The sequence below is a fragment of the Lepidochelys kempii genome, chromosome 27 (assembly GCF_965140285.1).
Source record: "Lepidochelys kempii isolate rLepKem1 chromosome 27, rLepKem1.hap1, whole genome shotgun sequence".
Classification (NCBI taxonomy): domain Eukaryota; kingdom Metazoa; phylum Chordata; order Testudines; family Cheloniidae; genus Lepidochelys; species Lepidochelys kempii.
Window position 1 is genome coordinate 11,348,449 of NC_136406.1, and position 19,232 is coordinate 11,367,680.

Here is a 19,232-nt window from a genome sequence, read left to right on the forward strand (position 1 = left end):
AGCCGGAGCTGCATCGGGCCAGCCAGCCTGCTCTGCCCGTTGATCAGCTGGACATTCTCCTGTCAACAGCTCATCTCTGTGTCAGTCAGACCGTCTGTCACCGAGTGCTCGTCCCCCGAGCCCCATTGCCCCACTGTCAGTCCGACTGTCCGTCATCGAGGGCCCGTTCCCCGAACCTCATCGCCAGTCAGACTGTACGTCACCGAGGGCTTGTTCCTTGACCACACTGCTCTAGTGTCAGACTGTATCATCCAGGGCTTGTCCCCCAAAACCCATTGCTCCCGCGTCAGTCGGACTGTCTGTCACCGAGCGCTGAGATTACTATTACACTCTAGATCTGTTTACATAATTTCACTCGTTCCCTGTTTCGGTGGGAGCAGCAGCAGGAAGCTCTATTGCCATGGATAGGTATTATTTACGTGTGCGCGCGTAGGGGTGGGGTGCCAAAGAGCCCATCTCAATATTAATTCACTGCAGTCAACATCTCCCTTCCTGCTTCCTGCCGGCTGCGCGCCTTGCCTGCTACCGCTCACAGAGAGTCAGCCAGGTCGCACCGGAGAGTACTTCAGATGGCCCCGAGATGTCTTCATACAGGACAGGGAGCTACGCCCCAAAACGTCAACCTTCCTCGCACCCTCCTCCTCCTCCTCAAGGAACAGATCAGGGCAAGCGTTTCCTAACAGCTACACTTCCCAGGTGATGCAGGAATGGGGCCCCACTAGGGGAGGCAGCTGGGTGTCACCATGACAAAATTATCTCCCCCCACCACTCAATGTCTCCCCGTTAGGAGGCTGTGTATGATTGAGAGGGACGAGGCATCAGGGAGGGAAAAAGCCGAGATTTGGTCCCATCTGGATTCCTGGGCCCCCCAGAGGAGTTCATTGCCCCTCTGCTGTGCAAGGTGGAAGGTGGCATCCATCCACCAGAAGCCAAAGCACACATCCCATCCCACCAGGCACCCCCTAAAGGAGTCGGTGGAATAGCCCCGGGCTGGACAACGAGGGTTTGTACAGACAGGCGCTCTCAGCCCTCCCTGGATCCATTTCTCCACCGCTCTCTCTAAGCTGGCTCTAAACCCCGATGCAGACCAGTGTGCGGGAACAGGATGAGACCCAAGGTCCAGCTAACCCAGTAGCCCATCTCTGACCGTGGCCAGTATCAGAGGAAGGTGCAAGATCCACAGAGTCGGCAGCTGTGGGGTAATATCTGCCCCACAAGAAGGTCTCATCCTGACCTCTGACAGAGATCAGCTGAAGCCCCCTAGCCCCACAGTTAAGATCTCTTCCAAACTTTCTGTTGTCGGCCTCCGCTGCACACAGTGGCGAGGCAGATGAGGCAGGTTAGGTGGCTGGTTTTACAGTCACTTCTCGGGAGGCAGATTTCCACTTTAAACAGCAAATCACTGCTTAAGTGTTTAGGTCCAGTACTGGATTTACAATGGCACCAGCGGCCCCATGGAGCCGGGCCCATGCTCAGAAGGGGGCCCCAGCCTGCTCTCCTTGCCCTGAGACCCTGCCAGCCCACTGGATTCCCCTGCCCCACCATTTGCTCCTCTCGGCCTGCCCGCTGGCCAGCCGAGGGCTCCTCTCCACCCCCCCTGGCCCCACCCCCCAGCTTCTCTCTGCCCCCTGGCTGGACCCCAGGGCACCTCCGGCTCTGGGCTGTCTCTGCTTCCCACCACCTGTGGGGCCCCACCTGTCTCCCCGGAGCTGAGCCACCTGGGACTGGAGCAGAAGCCTGGCCAGTCTCAGCAGTCAGGGGCAGGGGGACAGTGTGGGGGGCTTGGCTGGGCCCCTCCAGGCAAGTGGGTCCTGAGGGAGCCCGGCCAGGGCAGACCCTCGTGCCAGACACAGTTGCCTCCCAGCCGGGCCAGTAAGTGCAGCCAGGAGGCAGGGAGTGGGTAGTCTGGGGGTGGGGGGTGCTGGGCTGTAAGGGGGCAGGGAGGATCTGGGTATGCTGGGGCACTAGGGAGTGGGGGATTTGTGGGGGGTGCTGGGCAGAGCAAGTCCAGGGGGGGCTCTGGCCATAGGGAGTCAGGAGGGTGCTGGGCTGGGCGGCTGTGTGGCATGCCACAGGCCCACCCCCCACAGGAAGGAGCACGTTGGCAGCACAGGGCCGGGCAGGACACTGTGCATCTGGCAAAAAAGTAGCGTCCTCGTACTAGGCTGGGCGGAGCGGGGCCGCTCCTGCCATATCATGCCCCTGGCCAGCCCCTGGCTCCAGGGACTGATCTCCCCGCGCCCTGCGCCATTGCTCCCATGGGGGCCCACCAATATATTTGGCGCCGGGCCCACAAAAGGTTAATCTGGCCCTGTTTAGGGCAGGGTGAGACCGCACTGTGGTGAAATTTATGCCCCCCCACCCCAATATTCAACCGTTTCAGCTGCGGCTTTCTTTACATTCTTGAGCAGAAGTAGGCTCCTTCCGCAGCTCGGCTCTCCAGAGGTTCCAGCAACTTTCCACCAACTTGGAGGAAGGTGGGAAGACCACACAGCCCGGCCTGGAAGCTGGATGGAGATCAAAAGCCTATGCCAAGAAACCCAGGGTGGTTTGGCTTCTGCAGAATCTCACTCTGGGTTTGCAAGCCCAAAACCAAGTGGGAATTAGATCCGACTCCCATCTTCTCCGGTCCAGCCAAGACCAGGGGAATTTCTCTCTCTCTGTCCAGTTAACTCCACATCAGTAAGTATCTGAGCATCTCCCGAACCCAGATGGATTGATCCTCACAGCCCCCTTTGCAAGGTAGGGAAATATTACTAGACCTGCACAGAGATGGGGAAACTGAGGCACAGAGCGATTAAGTGACTTGCCTTCGGTCTCATCGAGAGTCTGTGGCAGAATCTGGAGTAGAACCCATGTCTCGCCCATTGCCCGCCTGTCACAGCACACTCATCTACTCCAATCCCAGGGCACGGATGGCAGCCTGGGGGTGGGGGGAGGGTAGTTATTGAAATTCTACCTGTCTGTCTAAGGTATTTAGATGGGTCCCGCTGCCATATCATCTGCACCTCACGATCGCCACTGTACGTACCCTCATGACACTCCAGGGAGGCTGGGCACCACGGTTATTGTTTTACAGGCGAGAACCAAGGCCCAGGGAGGCTAACAGAAGTTAAGGGCTGAAATACCTTTGAGGATCTGGGCCCAAGGCTGTAATGGAACAGGAATCTGGGTCTCCCAAGTCCTAGGCTAGGGCCCACTGGCCCATCCTCGCTCTCTGGTCAGTTATATTTGCACGGGTGCCGGCGACGTACAGCATTTAATATCCTAGATGTGTGTGTGTGTGTCTTTCAATTACACCCTGGCTATGTACCACATGTGCTGCCTGGTGTCGATTTGTTTCTCTTTACCACACAGCTGCCAAACAAGAGACAGACGGAGAAAGGGTTGATAATAGCTGCTGGTGGGGGAGGGAGGGAGGGAGAGGAACCCGTTTCCAGCTGAGATGCAGAGTCAAGGGGGCTAGGAGATACTGGGACGGCTTGCACTGCGGCGGAGAAGGGTCTCAGACCCGCCCTGCTGGAGCAACGGGAAAGAAGCCAGAGGGATTAAGTGACTTGTCCAAGGTCCCACAGGGAGGCTGTGGCAGAGCCTGGAATAGACACCCCCCCACACACACAGACACACACATATCTGCGGTATGAATTTAAACCTTCCCAGAGCACCGGGACTGCGAGGGTGGAAAGCAGCCAAGCCGAGTTAGCTCTGAGTCAGAGCTGGCTGCCTGAGATGGAAGAGGTGAGCCCTTCCCCCGCTCACCCACCTGCCGTTCCCTTTCCTGGGCGAGTCCCGGCAGGTCCATGGTGCATATGGGGCTGCGGACTCGCCAGAAGGCACAGGCAGATAGCAGCGGCCTGCTTATCGAGTGACTCAGGTGCCCACGGCTCAGGAGGGGAAATATTTTCCTGACAAGTCACTCCACTTCCAGCTTCACTCACACAGGATGCCAGGGTCAGAGGGGAGTGAGTCAGCTTCCCTGTGCCAGGGCCTCATGCCAACGGGGAGTGCAAAGGCAAGGGGCGGGGGCATCCAGGGGCAACGGAGTCTTTTCAAATCAGCAGCAGAGAGCCATTTAAGGAAGGTGCCCAGGACCCCAGCTGCAGGGGAAATTGACAATCATGGGGGAGCGGCCAGTTCCGAGTCCAGAATGAATTCGTCCCAAGATGCACCAGGGCAGATCTTGCTTTATTTTCCCCAAGCTGGGTACTTTAGCACAATATTTGGTACCTGCGCCTGGGAAGGGTCTGTCGGAGCGCTGAGGTGGCCTCCCCAAGAGAGCGAGGTATTGTAGGAGGGATTCGGGACGGGCCTGAATCACCCACCCCTGCCAAAGGTGAATTTCAGATCCCAAACTCAACTTTGCAAGCTCAGGCAGAGCAGGGTGATTCCGAATCAACGGCCAGGAGGCAGGCCCACGAACGCGGACCCTGCCACCGGACAGCAGCAGGCAAGCTGGGTTCTCCACAGAGATCAGCCCTCCTGGCAGGACAAGTCCATATGCCCGATGCTCTTGGCAGTTACAGGAAACATGCTGCCATTCAGGGCGAGGAGCTCTAGCCCCAGCTACAAAGGGTTAAACGACCCATCACTTCCCCAGCAGATTCATGTCCCACATAGGTAGCGACTGCTGACTCCTCCCGTCTGATGGCTCTTGGGTGATAGGAGTTTGGGGGTTCTCAGTCCAACCCATGCTGGGCCAGTGCCCACATGCACATGCCTCCCCGCCACTGCAGCTGGGATTAATTGCTCCCGGGGAGTCAGGCCCAGGGGAGAGGGCTGAATGGGCTGGGAAACTGAGCCCCGCGTCTTGTCCCTGTGGGTTGGGATGAGACATGCTGGTGAAACAAGGGTTGAGGACAGATTTCCCCGAGACAGACCGAGAAACAACTCAGGTGCAAAAGGCAAACAGCTGCAGAGAACGGCTACTAGGGCCATCGAAGGAACGGAGAACCAGCCTTACAAGAGGAGACTTAAGGAGCTTGGCATAACAACACACAGGCTGAGAGGGATCTGATCGCTCTCTATAAATACATCAGAGGGATAAACACCAGGGCGGGAGAGGAGTTATTTAAGTTAAGGACCACGGCTGGCACAAGAACAAATGGATACAAACGGGCCATCAATAAGTTTAGGCTTAAAATTAGACCAAGGTTTCTGAGCATCAGAGGAGTGAAGTTCTGGAACAGCCTTTCAAGGGGAGCAGTGGGGGCAAAAAAAAAAAAAAACAAACAAAAAACCCCTAATTTGTTTCAAGATGGAGCTTGATAAGTTTATGGAGGGGACGGTGTACAGAAGTTGCCTACAATGGTATACAGCCCATCCATGACTGCTAGTAGCCAATGTGCCATCACTGGCCATTGGAGATACTAGACGGGGAAGGTTCTGAGTTACTACTGCCAATTCTTCCCCGGGTGTCTGGCTGGTGGGTCTCGCCCACGTGCTCAGGGTCTAACTGATCGCCCTATTTCAGATCGGGACGGAATTTTCCCCCAGGTCAGATTGGCAGAGACCCTGGGGAGGTTTCGCCTTCTTCTGTGGCATGGGGCCCAGGTCACCTGCTGGTTTGAACCAGAGTAACGGGAAGTCTCTCGGTCATGATTTGAGGAGGTCAGCAACCCAGCCTACCGCAGGATTGAGCGGGTGAGGGGCTACGGCCTGCAACGTGCAAGGGTCAGACTAGATGACGACGATGCGCCCTGCTGGCCTTCAAGTCTCTGAGTGGTCTGTGTTTGCGCCCCAGGGCGGCATCCGCAGTGAACCCGCGAACGCCAGACCCCTTGTCCTTGGTGCGTGGAGCACAGGGGAGAGGGCTGGAAGGAGCCACAGCCCGGGCTTCCTGCCCACTGCGGCCAGGGCCGAAACCAAAGGGAGCCCGCTCGGAGCTGAGAGCGGCCCGGGCACCAGCGCCGTGACCTTGACGCAGGGAGGGGCCCTGCGGGTAAGTGGTTTCTGGCATGCCCAGGAAGGAAGCCCTGGCTGCTGGACGGCGGTGGGACCGCAGCGCTCAGGGATCGCACAGTCAGATTCTGTCACGCGCCCCCAGCCGGGGCTTGGCCCATCTCAAGGCATCCGGGGAAGCTCCCGGCAGGAGGAGCCCATCCCATCACAGAAATCAGACTCCCCTTCCCTGTCTGGAGGCTCAGCCCAGGCCAGGTGGGCCCAGAAGTGCACTGCCTCTTTCTCTACCTATCAACCCCCGAGCAGATTCTCTCTGCCTCTTCTCCGCCCCTCTCCACAGGAATCAGTGCCAGGCTGGCCAGGACCCTGGGGGGAGGTTGGGAGGGGTTTGCGGGAAGGGGGCTGCAGTCATGGAAGAGCAGGCCGGGGGAGCGGCTCTGCCAAAGGGCAAGTGGCCTGGTGCAGGGCAAACAGGACCAAGCAGCCAGGAGGTGCCTGGGCCAAAGTACCTGGGCCAGGGGCCCACGCAGAGCCTTCATCGCCCGAGGGAAGCCATCCCACGTGCCAGCTGCCCCCCAGAGCGGGAGAAGCGGGTTGAGTGGGAACCAGCCTGCAGGAGTCAGGGGGTCCCTCCTGCGCAGCAAGAAGAAAACCCGGCTCCAAGGCAACTGCTCGGCAGAGCCGGGCTGAAAAAGCTGCCCTGTGCCAGCTAAGCCAAGAGCGAGCTGTTCAAATAAAGCCCTGGAGCCGGACCAAGCCCTTGGCACGGAGAGAGGAGCTGGGCCGAAGCCTCACCCCAGCAGTCAGTAGTTAACAGCACATCGGCTTGCAGATCGGCCCCACATCCGCTGGGCAAGAAGTGCCACCCACCCCCTTCCTGGGGCGAGATGGGAAGTGGCAGCCGGGGAGGCGAGAGGGCAGTTTGTCCATCTCCAGCTACTTCCAGACCAGGATCGCCTTTGCCACCATTAAGGAATTCAGCTTCACACACACCCCTCCTTTGTGGGAGTTAAGTCATTATTATCCCCATTTTACGGAAAGGGAAACTGAGGCACAGAGAGGGGAAAGGACTCACCCAAGGTCACACAACCAGTCAGTGGCGGAGCTGGGACTAGAACCCAGGGTCCTGGAGTCCCCTGCTTTAACCACTAGACAACGGCCCCTCCCAGAGCCAAAAGCAGAACCCAAGAGTGCAGGGTCCTAGTTACCTGCTCTAACCACTAGCCCCACGTCGGGGCATCGAGGACACGAACATCATCACCACAAGCAGATGGCGGGGCATTTGTCAGCAGAAGGAGCCGCGGGGCCTAGAGAGCAGCGGCCGTGATGTCAGAGGGGATGGGCGCCATCCACGCAGGAACTTGTGGGCACACGTCTGGCAGGGCAAGATAAAGCAAATCCCTTCCTCCTAGGGCTCATCCACCCGCACCCGGCAAAGGACAATAACAACTCCAAACAGGGAATGGGGGCGTGCACATCCCTCAGGCAGCTGAGAGACCAAGAAGGAGGTGGTGTAGGATCCCGGGGGGAGCACAGAAGGGGGGGGCTTTCCAGAGCAGGGACTAGATCCCCTAGGAAAGTGGAGTTGAGAGACAATGCCAATCAAGCCCAAATGCACGTGTATTGCTTCCCGTCCCCAGGAGAAGGTGGCAAGGGTGGAGTTCGGGGATGAGATGGGCTGCAGAAACAGGGATTAAACTAATCCTCAACAGAAAGCAACTGAAGGAGCAAGGATGGTCCAGTGGTTAGAGCACTAGCCTGGGACTCAGGAGGTCTGGCATCAATTCCTGGCTCTGCCACAGCCACCCAGTTTGACCTTGGGCAAGTTACTCAGTCTCTCTGTCCTCAGCTCCCATCTGTGACATGGGGGGGATGATACCAGCTTTGCCCTGCCCCACAAAGTGGGCTGGGGGATAAATACGTGAAAACTGGATGGTTTGATGGAGGCCCTAGAATATTGCAGAATAGGGTGACCAGGGGTCCCAATTGTATAGGGACAGCCCTGATATTTGGGGCTTTGTCTTATATGGGTGCCTATTACTCCCCACCCCCCTGATTTTTCACACTTGCTGTCTGGTCCCCCTACTTCAGAAGAGCCTCTTCATCTTCCCGCAGAGGAAGACAAAACTGAATGCACGTGGATTGCCTCCCAGCCCCAGGAGCAGGGGGCCAGGGTGGAGCTGGGGGTGTCCAGCCGTGAAGCAAGGCAAAGGTAACCTAGGCAGCAGGGTGATCTGGGACCGCTACTGACTCATTGTTTCCTTGTGCTCCTTGATCTGGTTTCAGCCATCTCTGGCGCTGGATCCTTGGGGCAGGGGCTGGCTTTTTGTACAGCGCCTAACACAGCGGGGGCCTGGCCGAGGACGGAGGCTCCCACATAAGCCTCAAAAGGTCACAGAGAACAAATTCTTCTCCTGCAGAAGGGGTGGGGGGGGGGCGGCTAGTGAGGAGGAATCTCCAGGTTGCGCAAAGGCAGGGACTGACTTCCCCTGGTATCCCGAAGTGGGTGGTCCTGGCTCGGCAGAGAGAGGGTTGGGGGGGGGGGGGCAGGGAATCTAGCACTAAAGCTGCGTGAATCCCGGCGTGGAGCGAGCGCATTCCTCCCCGCTGCAGGGCGATCATTCACTCTTCTCCCCATTATAAACACATCCCCTGGCCGCAACCACCTGATCCTTGCCACTGCCGCACGGCCTTCAGGAGAGAGAACTATCCCCTTGCTGCTCCGAGGCCGGCTTCCCTGCCTGCTAGGCCACCTGCTGCCGCAGAGCTGCAGCCCAGACGCCGGACAAGGGGCTGAGCCCCGTACGGCACATCGACGCTCACCAGCGCTGGGAGGAAGGGGAGGTTTGCTCAGCCAAACTAGCAACCTCCACAGAGCACTCTGAGGGTGGATGTGGGCAGTACGCCCCCACTTCCCCTTTCAGCACCGCTTCTAGCCTCAGGCTTCCCCCTGCCAAGGGAGGCCTGGAGATGCTCTTCCCCTCTGGTCCCGGTGAGGCCATTCTGGGAAAAATCCAGCCGCCTTTCCTTAGGACAGGTGGTTAAAGCTTTGTCCTCCCACCCGCCCCAACCCCAGAGGTTTGTAGGTCTCCTTCCAGGAATGCGGAAGCCTCAGCTGCAGAGTGGGGGTGCAGAGGAAGTGGACGGCAGGGAAATGTAAGCAGATGACAAGCCCTGATGTAGGGGAGAGCCCCCTTCAACCTCTGGGCCCCAAGTTCAGAGTTAGGGGTTTTGTTTGATTTCTTCCAAGCAGAAGACTATGAGCCAGGAGAGCTGGGCTCTGTTCCTGGCTGTGGGAGGGGAGTGGGATCTAGTGGCTAGAGCAGTGGGGACAGAAGCCAGGACGCCTGGGTTCTATTCCTGGCTCTGGAGGTGCGGGACCAATTGAAGAGTTTGGACCCATATCCAATCATTCCAAAAAGCCTCCGATACTTGGGGCGGGGAGGGGGACGAAAGTTTGTTTCAGTTAGGGTCACCCCCACCGTTCTGGATCCCTGCTCCCCAGGAATTAAAAGACCACCTAAAGCGGGCAGGATTCCTGCATGAGCTGCTTTCCCAGGGCGGGTGACGCAGCTCGGAATCCCTCCAGCACCGAGGGACATCAGGGCAGACAAAGCTGGTGGCTTTGTCAGGGTAAACACAGATCCCTCAGGCAGGGGATAATCCTCCTGGAGGAAGGCGCCCATTCGGGGAGGCTGCAGAAGGATTCACTGGCCAGGGGAGAAGGGGGGTTGCCCACACCCTGAAGCAGGCAGGGCTGCAGCATACTGGAAGCGGGGGGCGGGGAAGGGAGCAGGCAAGAATGCAAGGTCGCCCCCACCCCCCCACTGCCCTGGATCCAGTGTTGGCTGGTACAGCAGGGACCGGTGGTGACTCCCCCACAGGCCCTGGCTGGGGGAGGGGAGCAAGGTGGGGAGGGGATGCAGGCAGAGAGGCTCCCATCTGGCCCCAGCCCCTGGAATTCTCTCCCATCTCTTGCTCAAAGCACAGGCTGGGCGCTGCCCCTGCTCGCCTGGCAGGCCAGCACACGCTTCGACCGCTGACATTCCCCCTAGCTCCCGGCTATAAAAAAATCCCAAATACCTGGCAGCGTCAGGAGCGCCAGACAAGCCAGGAGCACGTGGGCGCTGGAGCAGCCAAAGGGGCGTAGATCGTGCCGGCTGTACCGGCCTAGCTCCTGCAGAAGGACAATGGGCTGGACACGAGGCACGGCTCTCCTCGGCCAGGCGGTTGTCATGCCCTGGGCTCTCAGCAGAGCCAGCCGCCTCCACCCAAGGGACCAAGCGCTCCCTGCTAATGCTAAGATCCAACCCCCCCAGGGCACCATTCACCCCGATGCACTTTACAAACAGCAATCCCGCCACCAAGATGCAGCCACCTCTGGGGTGGGACGTGGCAGCTTCTTTCGCCAGCATGCAGCTATGCTGCACTACATTTTGGGCCAGTGCTATATTCACTCAGAATGACTGGGGAGGGTGGCGGCAAGTGAACCAGCCGGGATTTGGCCTGGACACCCTGATCTGTGCTTTAACTTGTCTTGCTCTCTCTCTCCTTATCATCTCCAGCTCCTCTGGGCTGCTAGCCCAGCATCTGCCCACCTGGCAAGAGCCCGGGCCCGGAGGAAAGAGGAAGTGGAGACCGTGCACATGACACAATCCCTGCACTGTGCAGCTTTCACCCTCCAAGCACAAGCCAGAGCAAAGCAACCCCTGGTGTCCTTGGCAGACACCCGGTGCAGGGAAGCACCGCGCACAGCCTCAGCTCCCGCCGGCAGGAAGCCATGGGGCTGAGTGCACAATGGGGTGGGGGGCCCCCCAAGAATCCCTACCATCCCCATGCAGTAGGCCCCGATGGCCCTGCTCTAGCAGCCGTCTGGGCAATTTTCAGTCCCCGTTCGAAGAGGCCTCCAGCTACTCTGGACTCTGCCCCCTGCAACCCCGGGTCCAGGTGATGACAGACCCATGTGACATGTCTCAACAGCTCCCCTTTGCCAAGGAGGCAGAACAGGAATGGGAAGCGGCCCCACTCTGAGCCTCCTTTATCTTTAATGCCTGCCCATCAAACAGCGCTCAGCTCCCCTTCAGCTCCCAGGATGCAACAGACCTGACCGCACAGGGCAATGAGACAGGCCCTAAATCAGTTTGGATATAGGCTTCCCCCAGCGTTGGCCTGGGATCAGATCCAGAGGTCTTGACTTGGGCCCAGCACCCCGTCAGGATCGGGACCTTGCTGAGCAAATACACACGGGGTCCCTGCCCCATGGGGCTGTCAAACCAACGCAAAACTTCATGCGTGCACACACGTTTCTCTTACGTTTGGAACCGGTGCAGATTTACAAGCAGCCTCTGTCCTTCCTGATCCATCCCGGCCGCTCCCCCATGGTCCCCAGCCCAACTGCTCGGATGAATGGTGCTTCATGGAACCCACCCAGAATCTTGCGTGATTCACCCCGCACCCTGGTTCGTTTTCGCCGCTTCGCGTCTGCCCTCCTGTCACTTTCTAAGGGCTGGTCTACACTTAAAACACTACAGCAGCCCACTTCCATCAACGTAGATAAGTTCCTGGAGGATAGGTCCGTCAAGGGCTATTAGCCAGGATGGGCAGGGATGCAACCCCATACTCTGAGTGTCCCTAGCCTCTATTTGCCAGAAGCTGGGAGTGGATAACAGGGGATGGATCACTTGATGATGACCTGGTCTGTTCATTCCCTCTGGGGCACCTGGCATTGGCCACTGTCGGAAGACAGGACACTGGGCTGGGCTGTCTGACCCACTATGGCCATTCCTATGTTCTAACCAAGCGATGTCTACACCGTTCAGGGCTGTGGATTGTTCCCCCTCGTGAGCATTGTAGTTATAACCACCTAATCTTCTAGCGTAGACCAGGCCTTAGTCTCACCATCCGCGTGCATTAGGACTCTGTAGCTATCACCCTTCTGGTCCCCGTTATCACAGCACCCTGAGCAGTCCAGGGCTGCTTTACCTATAGAGTTGGCATTTTAGCTTCTCAATTCTTTTTCCTTTCTTACCTGCTGTCCAGACAGTAAATCCAGACCAACCCCCTCATCCCCAACCCGCACTCTCTTCCTCCTCCCTGAAAGCTGTGGCAGACCCGTCCCTGTATTGCAGAGCTTTACTTGGGGCTTTTTACCATCGATCCCGTTAAAGAAACAAACGGATCCACGCTCCTCTAAAAGGGAAAGCATCTTCCTTGAAGCTCGCAATCCCTTGTCACTATCCCAGAGCAACGATAAAGAGAGTGAATCAGTTTATAGGCTTTGTAATTACTGGAAAGGACGCATTACTGGCCTGCCAGCGAGCCAGGAGATGGCTGGAAGGCAGGCGATGGGCAGGTTTTTAAGCACCTAGTGATTTTAGGAAGGGCTCCAGCCCAAGAAGAGGTGGGAGGGGGCAGAGGGAGAGTGAGAAGTGGCAGCTAATGACTGACAGCAGCACAAATTCTGGCTATTTGCAAAAGGCTTGTAAAAGAATTTCCTGAATTAGCAAAATCCTCTTTGGGGGAGAGGGGATGGGGGGTACCAGAGAAGTTAAACAATTGCTGCTACTCCAGATACAAAAAAGAACATCTGAGACGACCAGACACTGCGTCCTCATGCCCACTTTTATTATTTACATTACAGTATCCAGCAGAGAGCGGGGCCCCAGCTTGCCAGGTGCCATACAGAGCCAGAGAAAGAGATGGCCCTGAAGAGCTCACAGGCTGGTGGCTTCCACTTCTGGGCATCCGTTCTGAGACACCTCATGGTCAAGGCAAGAGGGGGGAGAGCATAGGCACAGAGAGGACAAATGGGTTGTCCAGTGTCTCTCAGCAGAGCCAGGTCTCCTCCACCCCACTGTCTTACCCACTGGGTTACATCGTCTTGCCAGAAGGAGCTAATGTCTAAGAGCTTAGCTATTGGACTGGACCAGAGAACTCCACAGCTACTATTAAATTGGGTGTCAATCCTCATGCTTCAGGGCATGGAGTCAGGCAGGAATCCCCCCCGCGCCCCCTCCCCCCGATGCATTGTACAGGCCAGGCATGCTAGGGTTTGTGGTTTCTTTGGTGCACCTTCCTTTGTAGCCTCCAGTGTTGGAGACAGGCTGGGATGGATCAGTTGGGCAATTCCTGGATTTCCTTCCCCCCGCCCCAATCCACAGGCGTAATTTCTCACAGCTTTGCGGTAACAGAGCCAATGCACCCTCTGGATACCAGCCAGGCATCCATCATGGATAGGGAGTCTCTCCCCTGCATAGGCTGTCATTGCCTTGAGCACCAGGAATGCCAAGAGAGCATCTCTAGGCCCTGCTGTCCAGATACGCATTCCCTGAGAGACGGGCCCTTCCCCACACATTACTGGCCTAGCGCTCACAGGAGCAACCCCCCTGTACCATATGCAGCTGGGCACAGGGAAGGACCTACCCTTGCTGCTGCCCAATCTAGTCTTTCAAGGCAGGGCTTGAGGCACGCTCAGGGTCAGTGAGACACCCCCCGCTCTGGGCAGGGGAAACAAGGGCCTGATTTGCTGAAGTAGCCTCTTACCTCTGGGCGCCCAGCTTGGGATGCTTAAGGCCTGATCTCCAGAGCGGCTCAGCTCCTGGAGCTCCCGTTGACTTCAGCTGCAACTGGGGGTGCCCAGCACCTCTGAAAATCCAGCTCTTAAATGTCTCAGAGCGGGCGCCCAGAAGTGGACACAACCAGACTTGGTGAACACGCTTGCAAACACAGGCCGAGGTGAGTTACCTAGGGTCACCCAGCAGCTCGGTGGCACGGTTAGAAAGAGAACCGAGGAGTCCTGGATGCCAGCCCAGTGCTTTAACCACAAGGCGACTCAGAAACCAAAGCGGTCCAGCGATAGGCAGCTGAACTGGTCAAAGAAGAGACTGAAAAGGTGAAAAGTAACATTTTCCAGAGTGCCTGAAGTGACTTGGGCCCTTGGGGAACAAACATTTAACAACGGGCTCTGCACTCCAGCAGAGAAAGGTACAACACACCAGTGACTGGAAGCTGAAGCTAGACAAATTCAGACTGGAAATAAGGCATAATTAAGTGAGAGCAATTAGCCACTGGAACAACTTACCCAGGGTCAGTCATGGTAGATTCTCCATCACTGACCATTTTTAAATCCAGATTGGATGTTTTTCCTCAAAGATCTGCTGTAGGAATGATTTTGGGAAAGTTCTCCGGCCTGTGCTCTACAGGTGGTCAGCCGATGATCACACTGGTCCATCCTGGCCTTGGAATCTATGAAAGTCCCTTTCAAAAGTGAGCTTACCGCTGCACTCACAGGGTCAGTGAAACATCAGGGTTCTAAACACCAATGTCCCTTTTAAAATTAGTTCCCAAGTTACTTGGGCGCTTTGGAAAAGTTTCCCCGAGAGCTATTTAATGTGGGAATAGAAGAGACATGGCAGCAGCGTCAAAAATAATGTCTGGTGCAGAAAATGCCTGTCAGTTCTCCTTTCCCTCTTCCCCAACAAAAGGAAGAGAGGACAGCAGATGAAATTCAAGAGATGAAATGCAAGTGGATGAAAGCACATCTTAGTACAGGCCCCAATCCAGCAAACCACTTAAAACACAGGTGAAACGTTAAGTAACGCGAGTTGTCTCATTGACATGAGTTGAGCTAAGAAGCATACATGTGTTTAAGTGTTTTGCTGGATCAGAGCCATAATACTCATGCTTCAAGGCATAAGCTGGCTGCAAACTGACAGGGGTCAGGAAGAAACTTCCCTTATGGACAGGTTGTTCCATAATTACCCATTATACTGTTTCATCCTCTGAAGCAGCAGCAGGTGCTAACCATGGTCAGAGACAGATAATTGGACTAGGTGGACCACTGGTCTGATCTGGCCTGGTGATTGTATGTTCCTGCTGAGCACATGATGAGCTGACTTGGAAATCCAGCTCCTTAATGATTCAGATAGCCAGTGCGCTCTCTCCCATCTGTGTCACCTTGCTCTCCTGGCAGCCCAGCCCCACCAGCTGCAGAACCAGCTGTCCCTTCCACGCCCACTGAATCCAAGCCAGGATTTCAAGAGACCCTCTGTGGTGCCATTGGGCAGTGCAGGCTGGGAGCCAGAGAGACCCACAGGGTCTGTCTGTATCCAAGCATTAGGGAAGAGGACCCAGGTGGCCCGTTTGCTTCTTCACGTAAAGGGGGAAGTGCGTTCGTGTCAGACGACCAACGCAGCTAGGCCAGTGGAGCGTGGTTGACACCGGACGCGTCACAGGAAAGCAGCCTGCACGCACAAATCCCTCGCTAAGTGTGCAATGCGGCAGATGGGGTGCAAACAGCCACCACTGGCCCGCCCCTTCTGCATCCCAAGCACGTCCTCTGGCCTGCAGTCTGCTCAGTCTTGTTATCCCAAAGCTAACACAGGTGAGACAGAAAAGCTCAGCCCCAGGGTCAGGGTTGCAAAAGCAGCTGTTGCCCTTCGGACTTTTCCTTGCTGCCTTTCTCTGGAGAGCCCCAGTTACAACACCTCTGTCCTTCCAGAGCCCTCAGTGCCCACTCCCATGGGACCTTCCAGGAGCAGAACGTGGAGAAGGCTCCGGTGTCCACCTTCCAAATCCTCACCCTAGGTGAGCCACGTAAAGGGGGCTGCTTTGGAATCTGGCTTCGGTGCATCACTTTATCCGCAAAAAGGCCCGAGTCACCAAGGTTTGGGTGTGGCTGAGGATTTGGGGTGATGGAATCATGGGCAGCATATGGACTCCTATATGGCAGAGAAGAACCTCGCGAGAGTCTGGATTTTAGCTCCGCTCTCGATCCCTCTGGGCTTTTAGCTGTTTCTCAGTACTCACCTGCCCCCACCCCCTCGCAGTCCTTAATGGATTTCTTCTCCCAGCACCCTGGTGAGGCAGGGCAGGGATCAGTGTCCTGAGCGGCGAAGGCCCAGATCCACAACAGAGCGAGGTGACTAAATACCTTTGTGGAGCTAGACCTCAGTGACTCACCCAGTGCCACCTAGGCAAGTCTGTGGCGGAGCAGGGAATTGAATCCACCTCTCCCAAGTCGTAGGCTAGGGCCCCAACCACCGGGACAGCCTTCCTCTCTAACAACCCCTCCCAAGCGGGGTAGATCCCAGCAATCACCAGGCTTCCCCAACACACTTTGTGAGGCAACATTTCCCAGCACGGAGCCCGCAACCCGTGCACTCCTCCTCCCCAGCAGCTGTTCTTGAGAGAGAGAGAGAGAGAGAGAGAAAACCATTTCACTCCCCCTTTAAAAAAAAAATAAAAATCCCACACTTCATCAAGAGCATTTCCAATGAATCTTTGGAATGCACAGCGGATGCCTGCAGCCCATGCAGCTGCTGCAGTGAGAGCTCTCCGCAGGGCACCCAATCCCTGCTTGGTGCAATGGAAACAGACCCTTCAGCTGGCTCCCAACTTCAAAAGCCGGGGGAACCTGACTCCTCGCTGCCCCGCACCTCCTGCCGACATCTACACCGGCGCAAACAGACCCTGCCACGTTACGGAATCAGGGGAGCATTTTGCACTGGTGTCGATGACAGCATAAGGCCAGCAGGCGAGTTCAAGGGTGGAGGGGACCCGACTGGGTCATCTAGCCTGACCTCCTGTCTGCCACAGGCCACCACCACCCGGCGTCCGCGCCCTAAACCCAACCACTGAAGATAGACCAAGGGATAGCTCAGTGATTTGAGCATTGGCCTGCTAAACCCAGGGTTGTGAGCTCAACCCTTGAGGAGGCCATTTAGGGATATGGGGCAAAAATCGGTTGGATGATTTAATTGGGAATTGGTCCTGCTTTGAGCAGGGGGTTGGACTAGATGACCTCCTGAGGTCCCTTCCAACCCTGATATTCTATGATACAGGAGCCTAGACTGTTATGTACGACAGGCAGAGATTAGGAAGGAGAGAGGGGCACCAGCGCCAGAGGCCCCCATAACGGCAGGGAATTGATGAAGTGAGATACACCCAGAAATCCTGGCGAGCGACCGTCACCCACACTGCAGAGGAAGGTGACCCCCACTCCCAAGGTGCAGGCAGGGGTGTTGGAACAGTTTGTGCTGAGAGCCATTGAACCAAACTGTAAACCCTGTATATAACAGAAACCACTTCAAGCCGGGGGTGTGACAGCAGTTCCAGCACCTATGGGTGCAGGGCAATCAAGCGGCCACGACTGTACAAAAATACTACAGCTAGATTCTCCCACGACCGCGACTCACAGACTCTAATCAGCCAGTCCTGATTTACACAGGGATAAGGGAGTCAGGCCTTTGAGAGCACGAAATAGAGCTCTCCGAGAGAGCTGGGGGTCCAGGGTAAGGGGGGAGCTAGTTAATCAAGAGAGAATCCACTGACTGAAAGGCTCTTTTGCAAGGGTTTAGTAAAGAATCACAGGAATGTTCAACAGGTCCCTGGGAAATTTTCCTCCCCTCGCCACCAGCCTCTCACCCATTCATCCATCTCCAGAGACGCTGGAGGGATTTTTCAGGGTTCATGGCGCTGCAGTTACACTCCAGGGCAAGGACCACAGAGGAAACCATTAAAAAGCTCTTTCCACCCTCCCTCTGCCGAGAGATCCGGGACGAACACGGTAAAGGCCCAGGGCTGCTCCCATGGCAGCCTGGGTTAAAATGGGAACGTGTCAAGATTAGCCGGAGAGCTCTTATTCACCCTCTCGGGCTAGGAGGTTCTGGGTGCAGGTTGGACTTCAGCTCCTGTTCATTGCCTTACCCCTGGGAAAAGCTTTCTGGAGGGCCAAGCTGACTGTGTCACACAGGAACAGGGTCCGGTCTGCATCGGCAGCTGGCCTCCAGGGATGCCCCTGCAGCCAGCTCGTTAAGGCTGATCCTGCAAACCTTACCCAGGTGTGTAAACTTTATTCATGGTGACCCAGGGATTTCAATGAGGAGTGAGTCAAGTTAGCCCCCCCCCCCTGCTTTGCAAGATTGGGCCCTATGGCAGCCCCATGCACCCACAGGCTGGAGGAGGCATGGGGGGGTGCAAATGGCAAATAAATAAATAATAATAAAGTCGTGCAGTTACAAAGTTGGCACCCCCTCTCCCCTCCACCCCCCCAAAACGCTGCGGATCGCCTTTCAGCCGAGACTTCAAGTTCACAGCCCACCCCCCCGCCCTCTCCTCCCAAGCAAAGCCAGGGCGGGCAAGCAAGGCAGGCTGAAGGGGGGCTGCACCCACCACAGCAGCTGCTCGAATGCGACCCCCCAGCAACGATCCCCGGCTGCGAATGACCCGGGGGGGGGAGCTGATCCCACCAACGCCTTTCCCCTAAGCTGGGGGGGGGGATCCCCATGAGCTAGGATCGGGGGCAGGCTTTGCCGGCTGGGTACTCACAGGTATCTGTCCAGCCCGTCCGTCTGGTGGTGCAGCGCCACCGAGAAGCCAAAGAAGCTGCCTTCGGTCGCCCCCCGCTTCAGGACCAAGAATTTGGTGTCCAGGTTGAAGGCGGAGCCGCCCGGGCTGCAGAGAGCCCCCCAGACCAGGCAGAGCCGCACCAGCCGGCGCCCCCAGGGCGGCGGCGGCTGCTGGCGGGGCCCGGGGCCAGCCCTGCTGCGGCGGCAAAGCTGCAGGTCCCCCGGAGCCATGGCGGGCTCGTCCCCGGCCGGGTCCCCCCCGCGGGGCGAGGTCCGCAGCGGCAGCCTCCGGTCGCCCCTGCGCTGGGCGCTGAGCGCGTCGCCGGGCTCCAGCCGGCGGGGGCGGGGGCCGAGCGAGCCACCTCCTCCGTCCCCACCTTGCGCGGCCCTTTTCTTCCGGGGAACAGACACGATCGCGGCGGCCCAAGAGTTTAATTCTTAAAGGAGCCGTGCCGCTGGGGAGGGGCGCTGGTTCCTAGGTGGGAGGGGAGGGCCGGAGGGAGGGGGGGGGGCTGGTGTGTGTCCGCCCTCCCCCCCACTCTCAGGGCCTTTTGCAGGCGGATACAGGCGTTTGGACACAAGCTTTCAGCCCTGGGTGGCCATTGCAAGCACCTCCTGCTCCATCCCACCACCTGGAGGGATGCCTTGCCCCCCCCCCCCCGCCCCCCCGCCCCGGAGTAAAGCCCCCAGCCCCCTCGCCCCGCCAGGGAAAGGGAAGTCGCCCCGTGCGGTTAGTCCAACTCTGCTGTGCCTGGGTTTTGTGGCGAAAGCCGGAGGACGCAGAAGTATTGGAACCCCGGGCATTTTATCTTGGCCTGGCGGCCTTGGGGTCAGGGTCACAGCCCCGGAGACACCGAGAATAAATAGGGCTCAGAGACCAAGCGATCCGCACGCAATTTCCAACAACATGCACCCAAGCCTGGCTTAACAGGCTAGCCCCCTGGGGGGCAGGAAGGGAGGTTTGGTCCCATTCAGCCCTCGGCCTAG

At 57.4% G+C, this 19,232-nt stretch overlaps 1 protein-coding gene across 1 annotated transcript in view; it reads right to left on the reverse strand.

Moving 5' to 3' along the window:
• Positions 1 to 18,655, reverse strand: part of ITGA3 (integrin subunit alpha 3) — a 42,003-nt gene extending 23,348 nt beyond the window's left edge. Inside the window, 1 exon segment of the mRNA XM_073326357.2 lies at positions 18,226 to 18,655. Within this exon segment, the coding sequence (XP_073182458.2) occupies positions 18,226 to 18,476 (251 nt within the window). The 5' untranslated portion in view covers positions 18,477 to 18,655.
• Between the last annotated feature and the right edge of the window lie 577 nt (positions 18,656 to 19,232).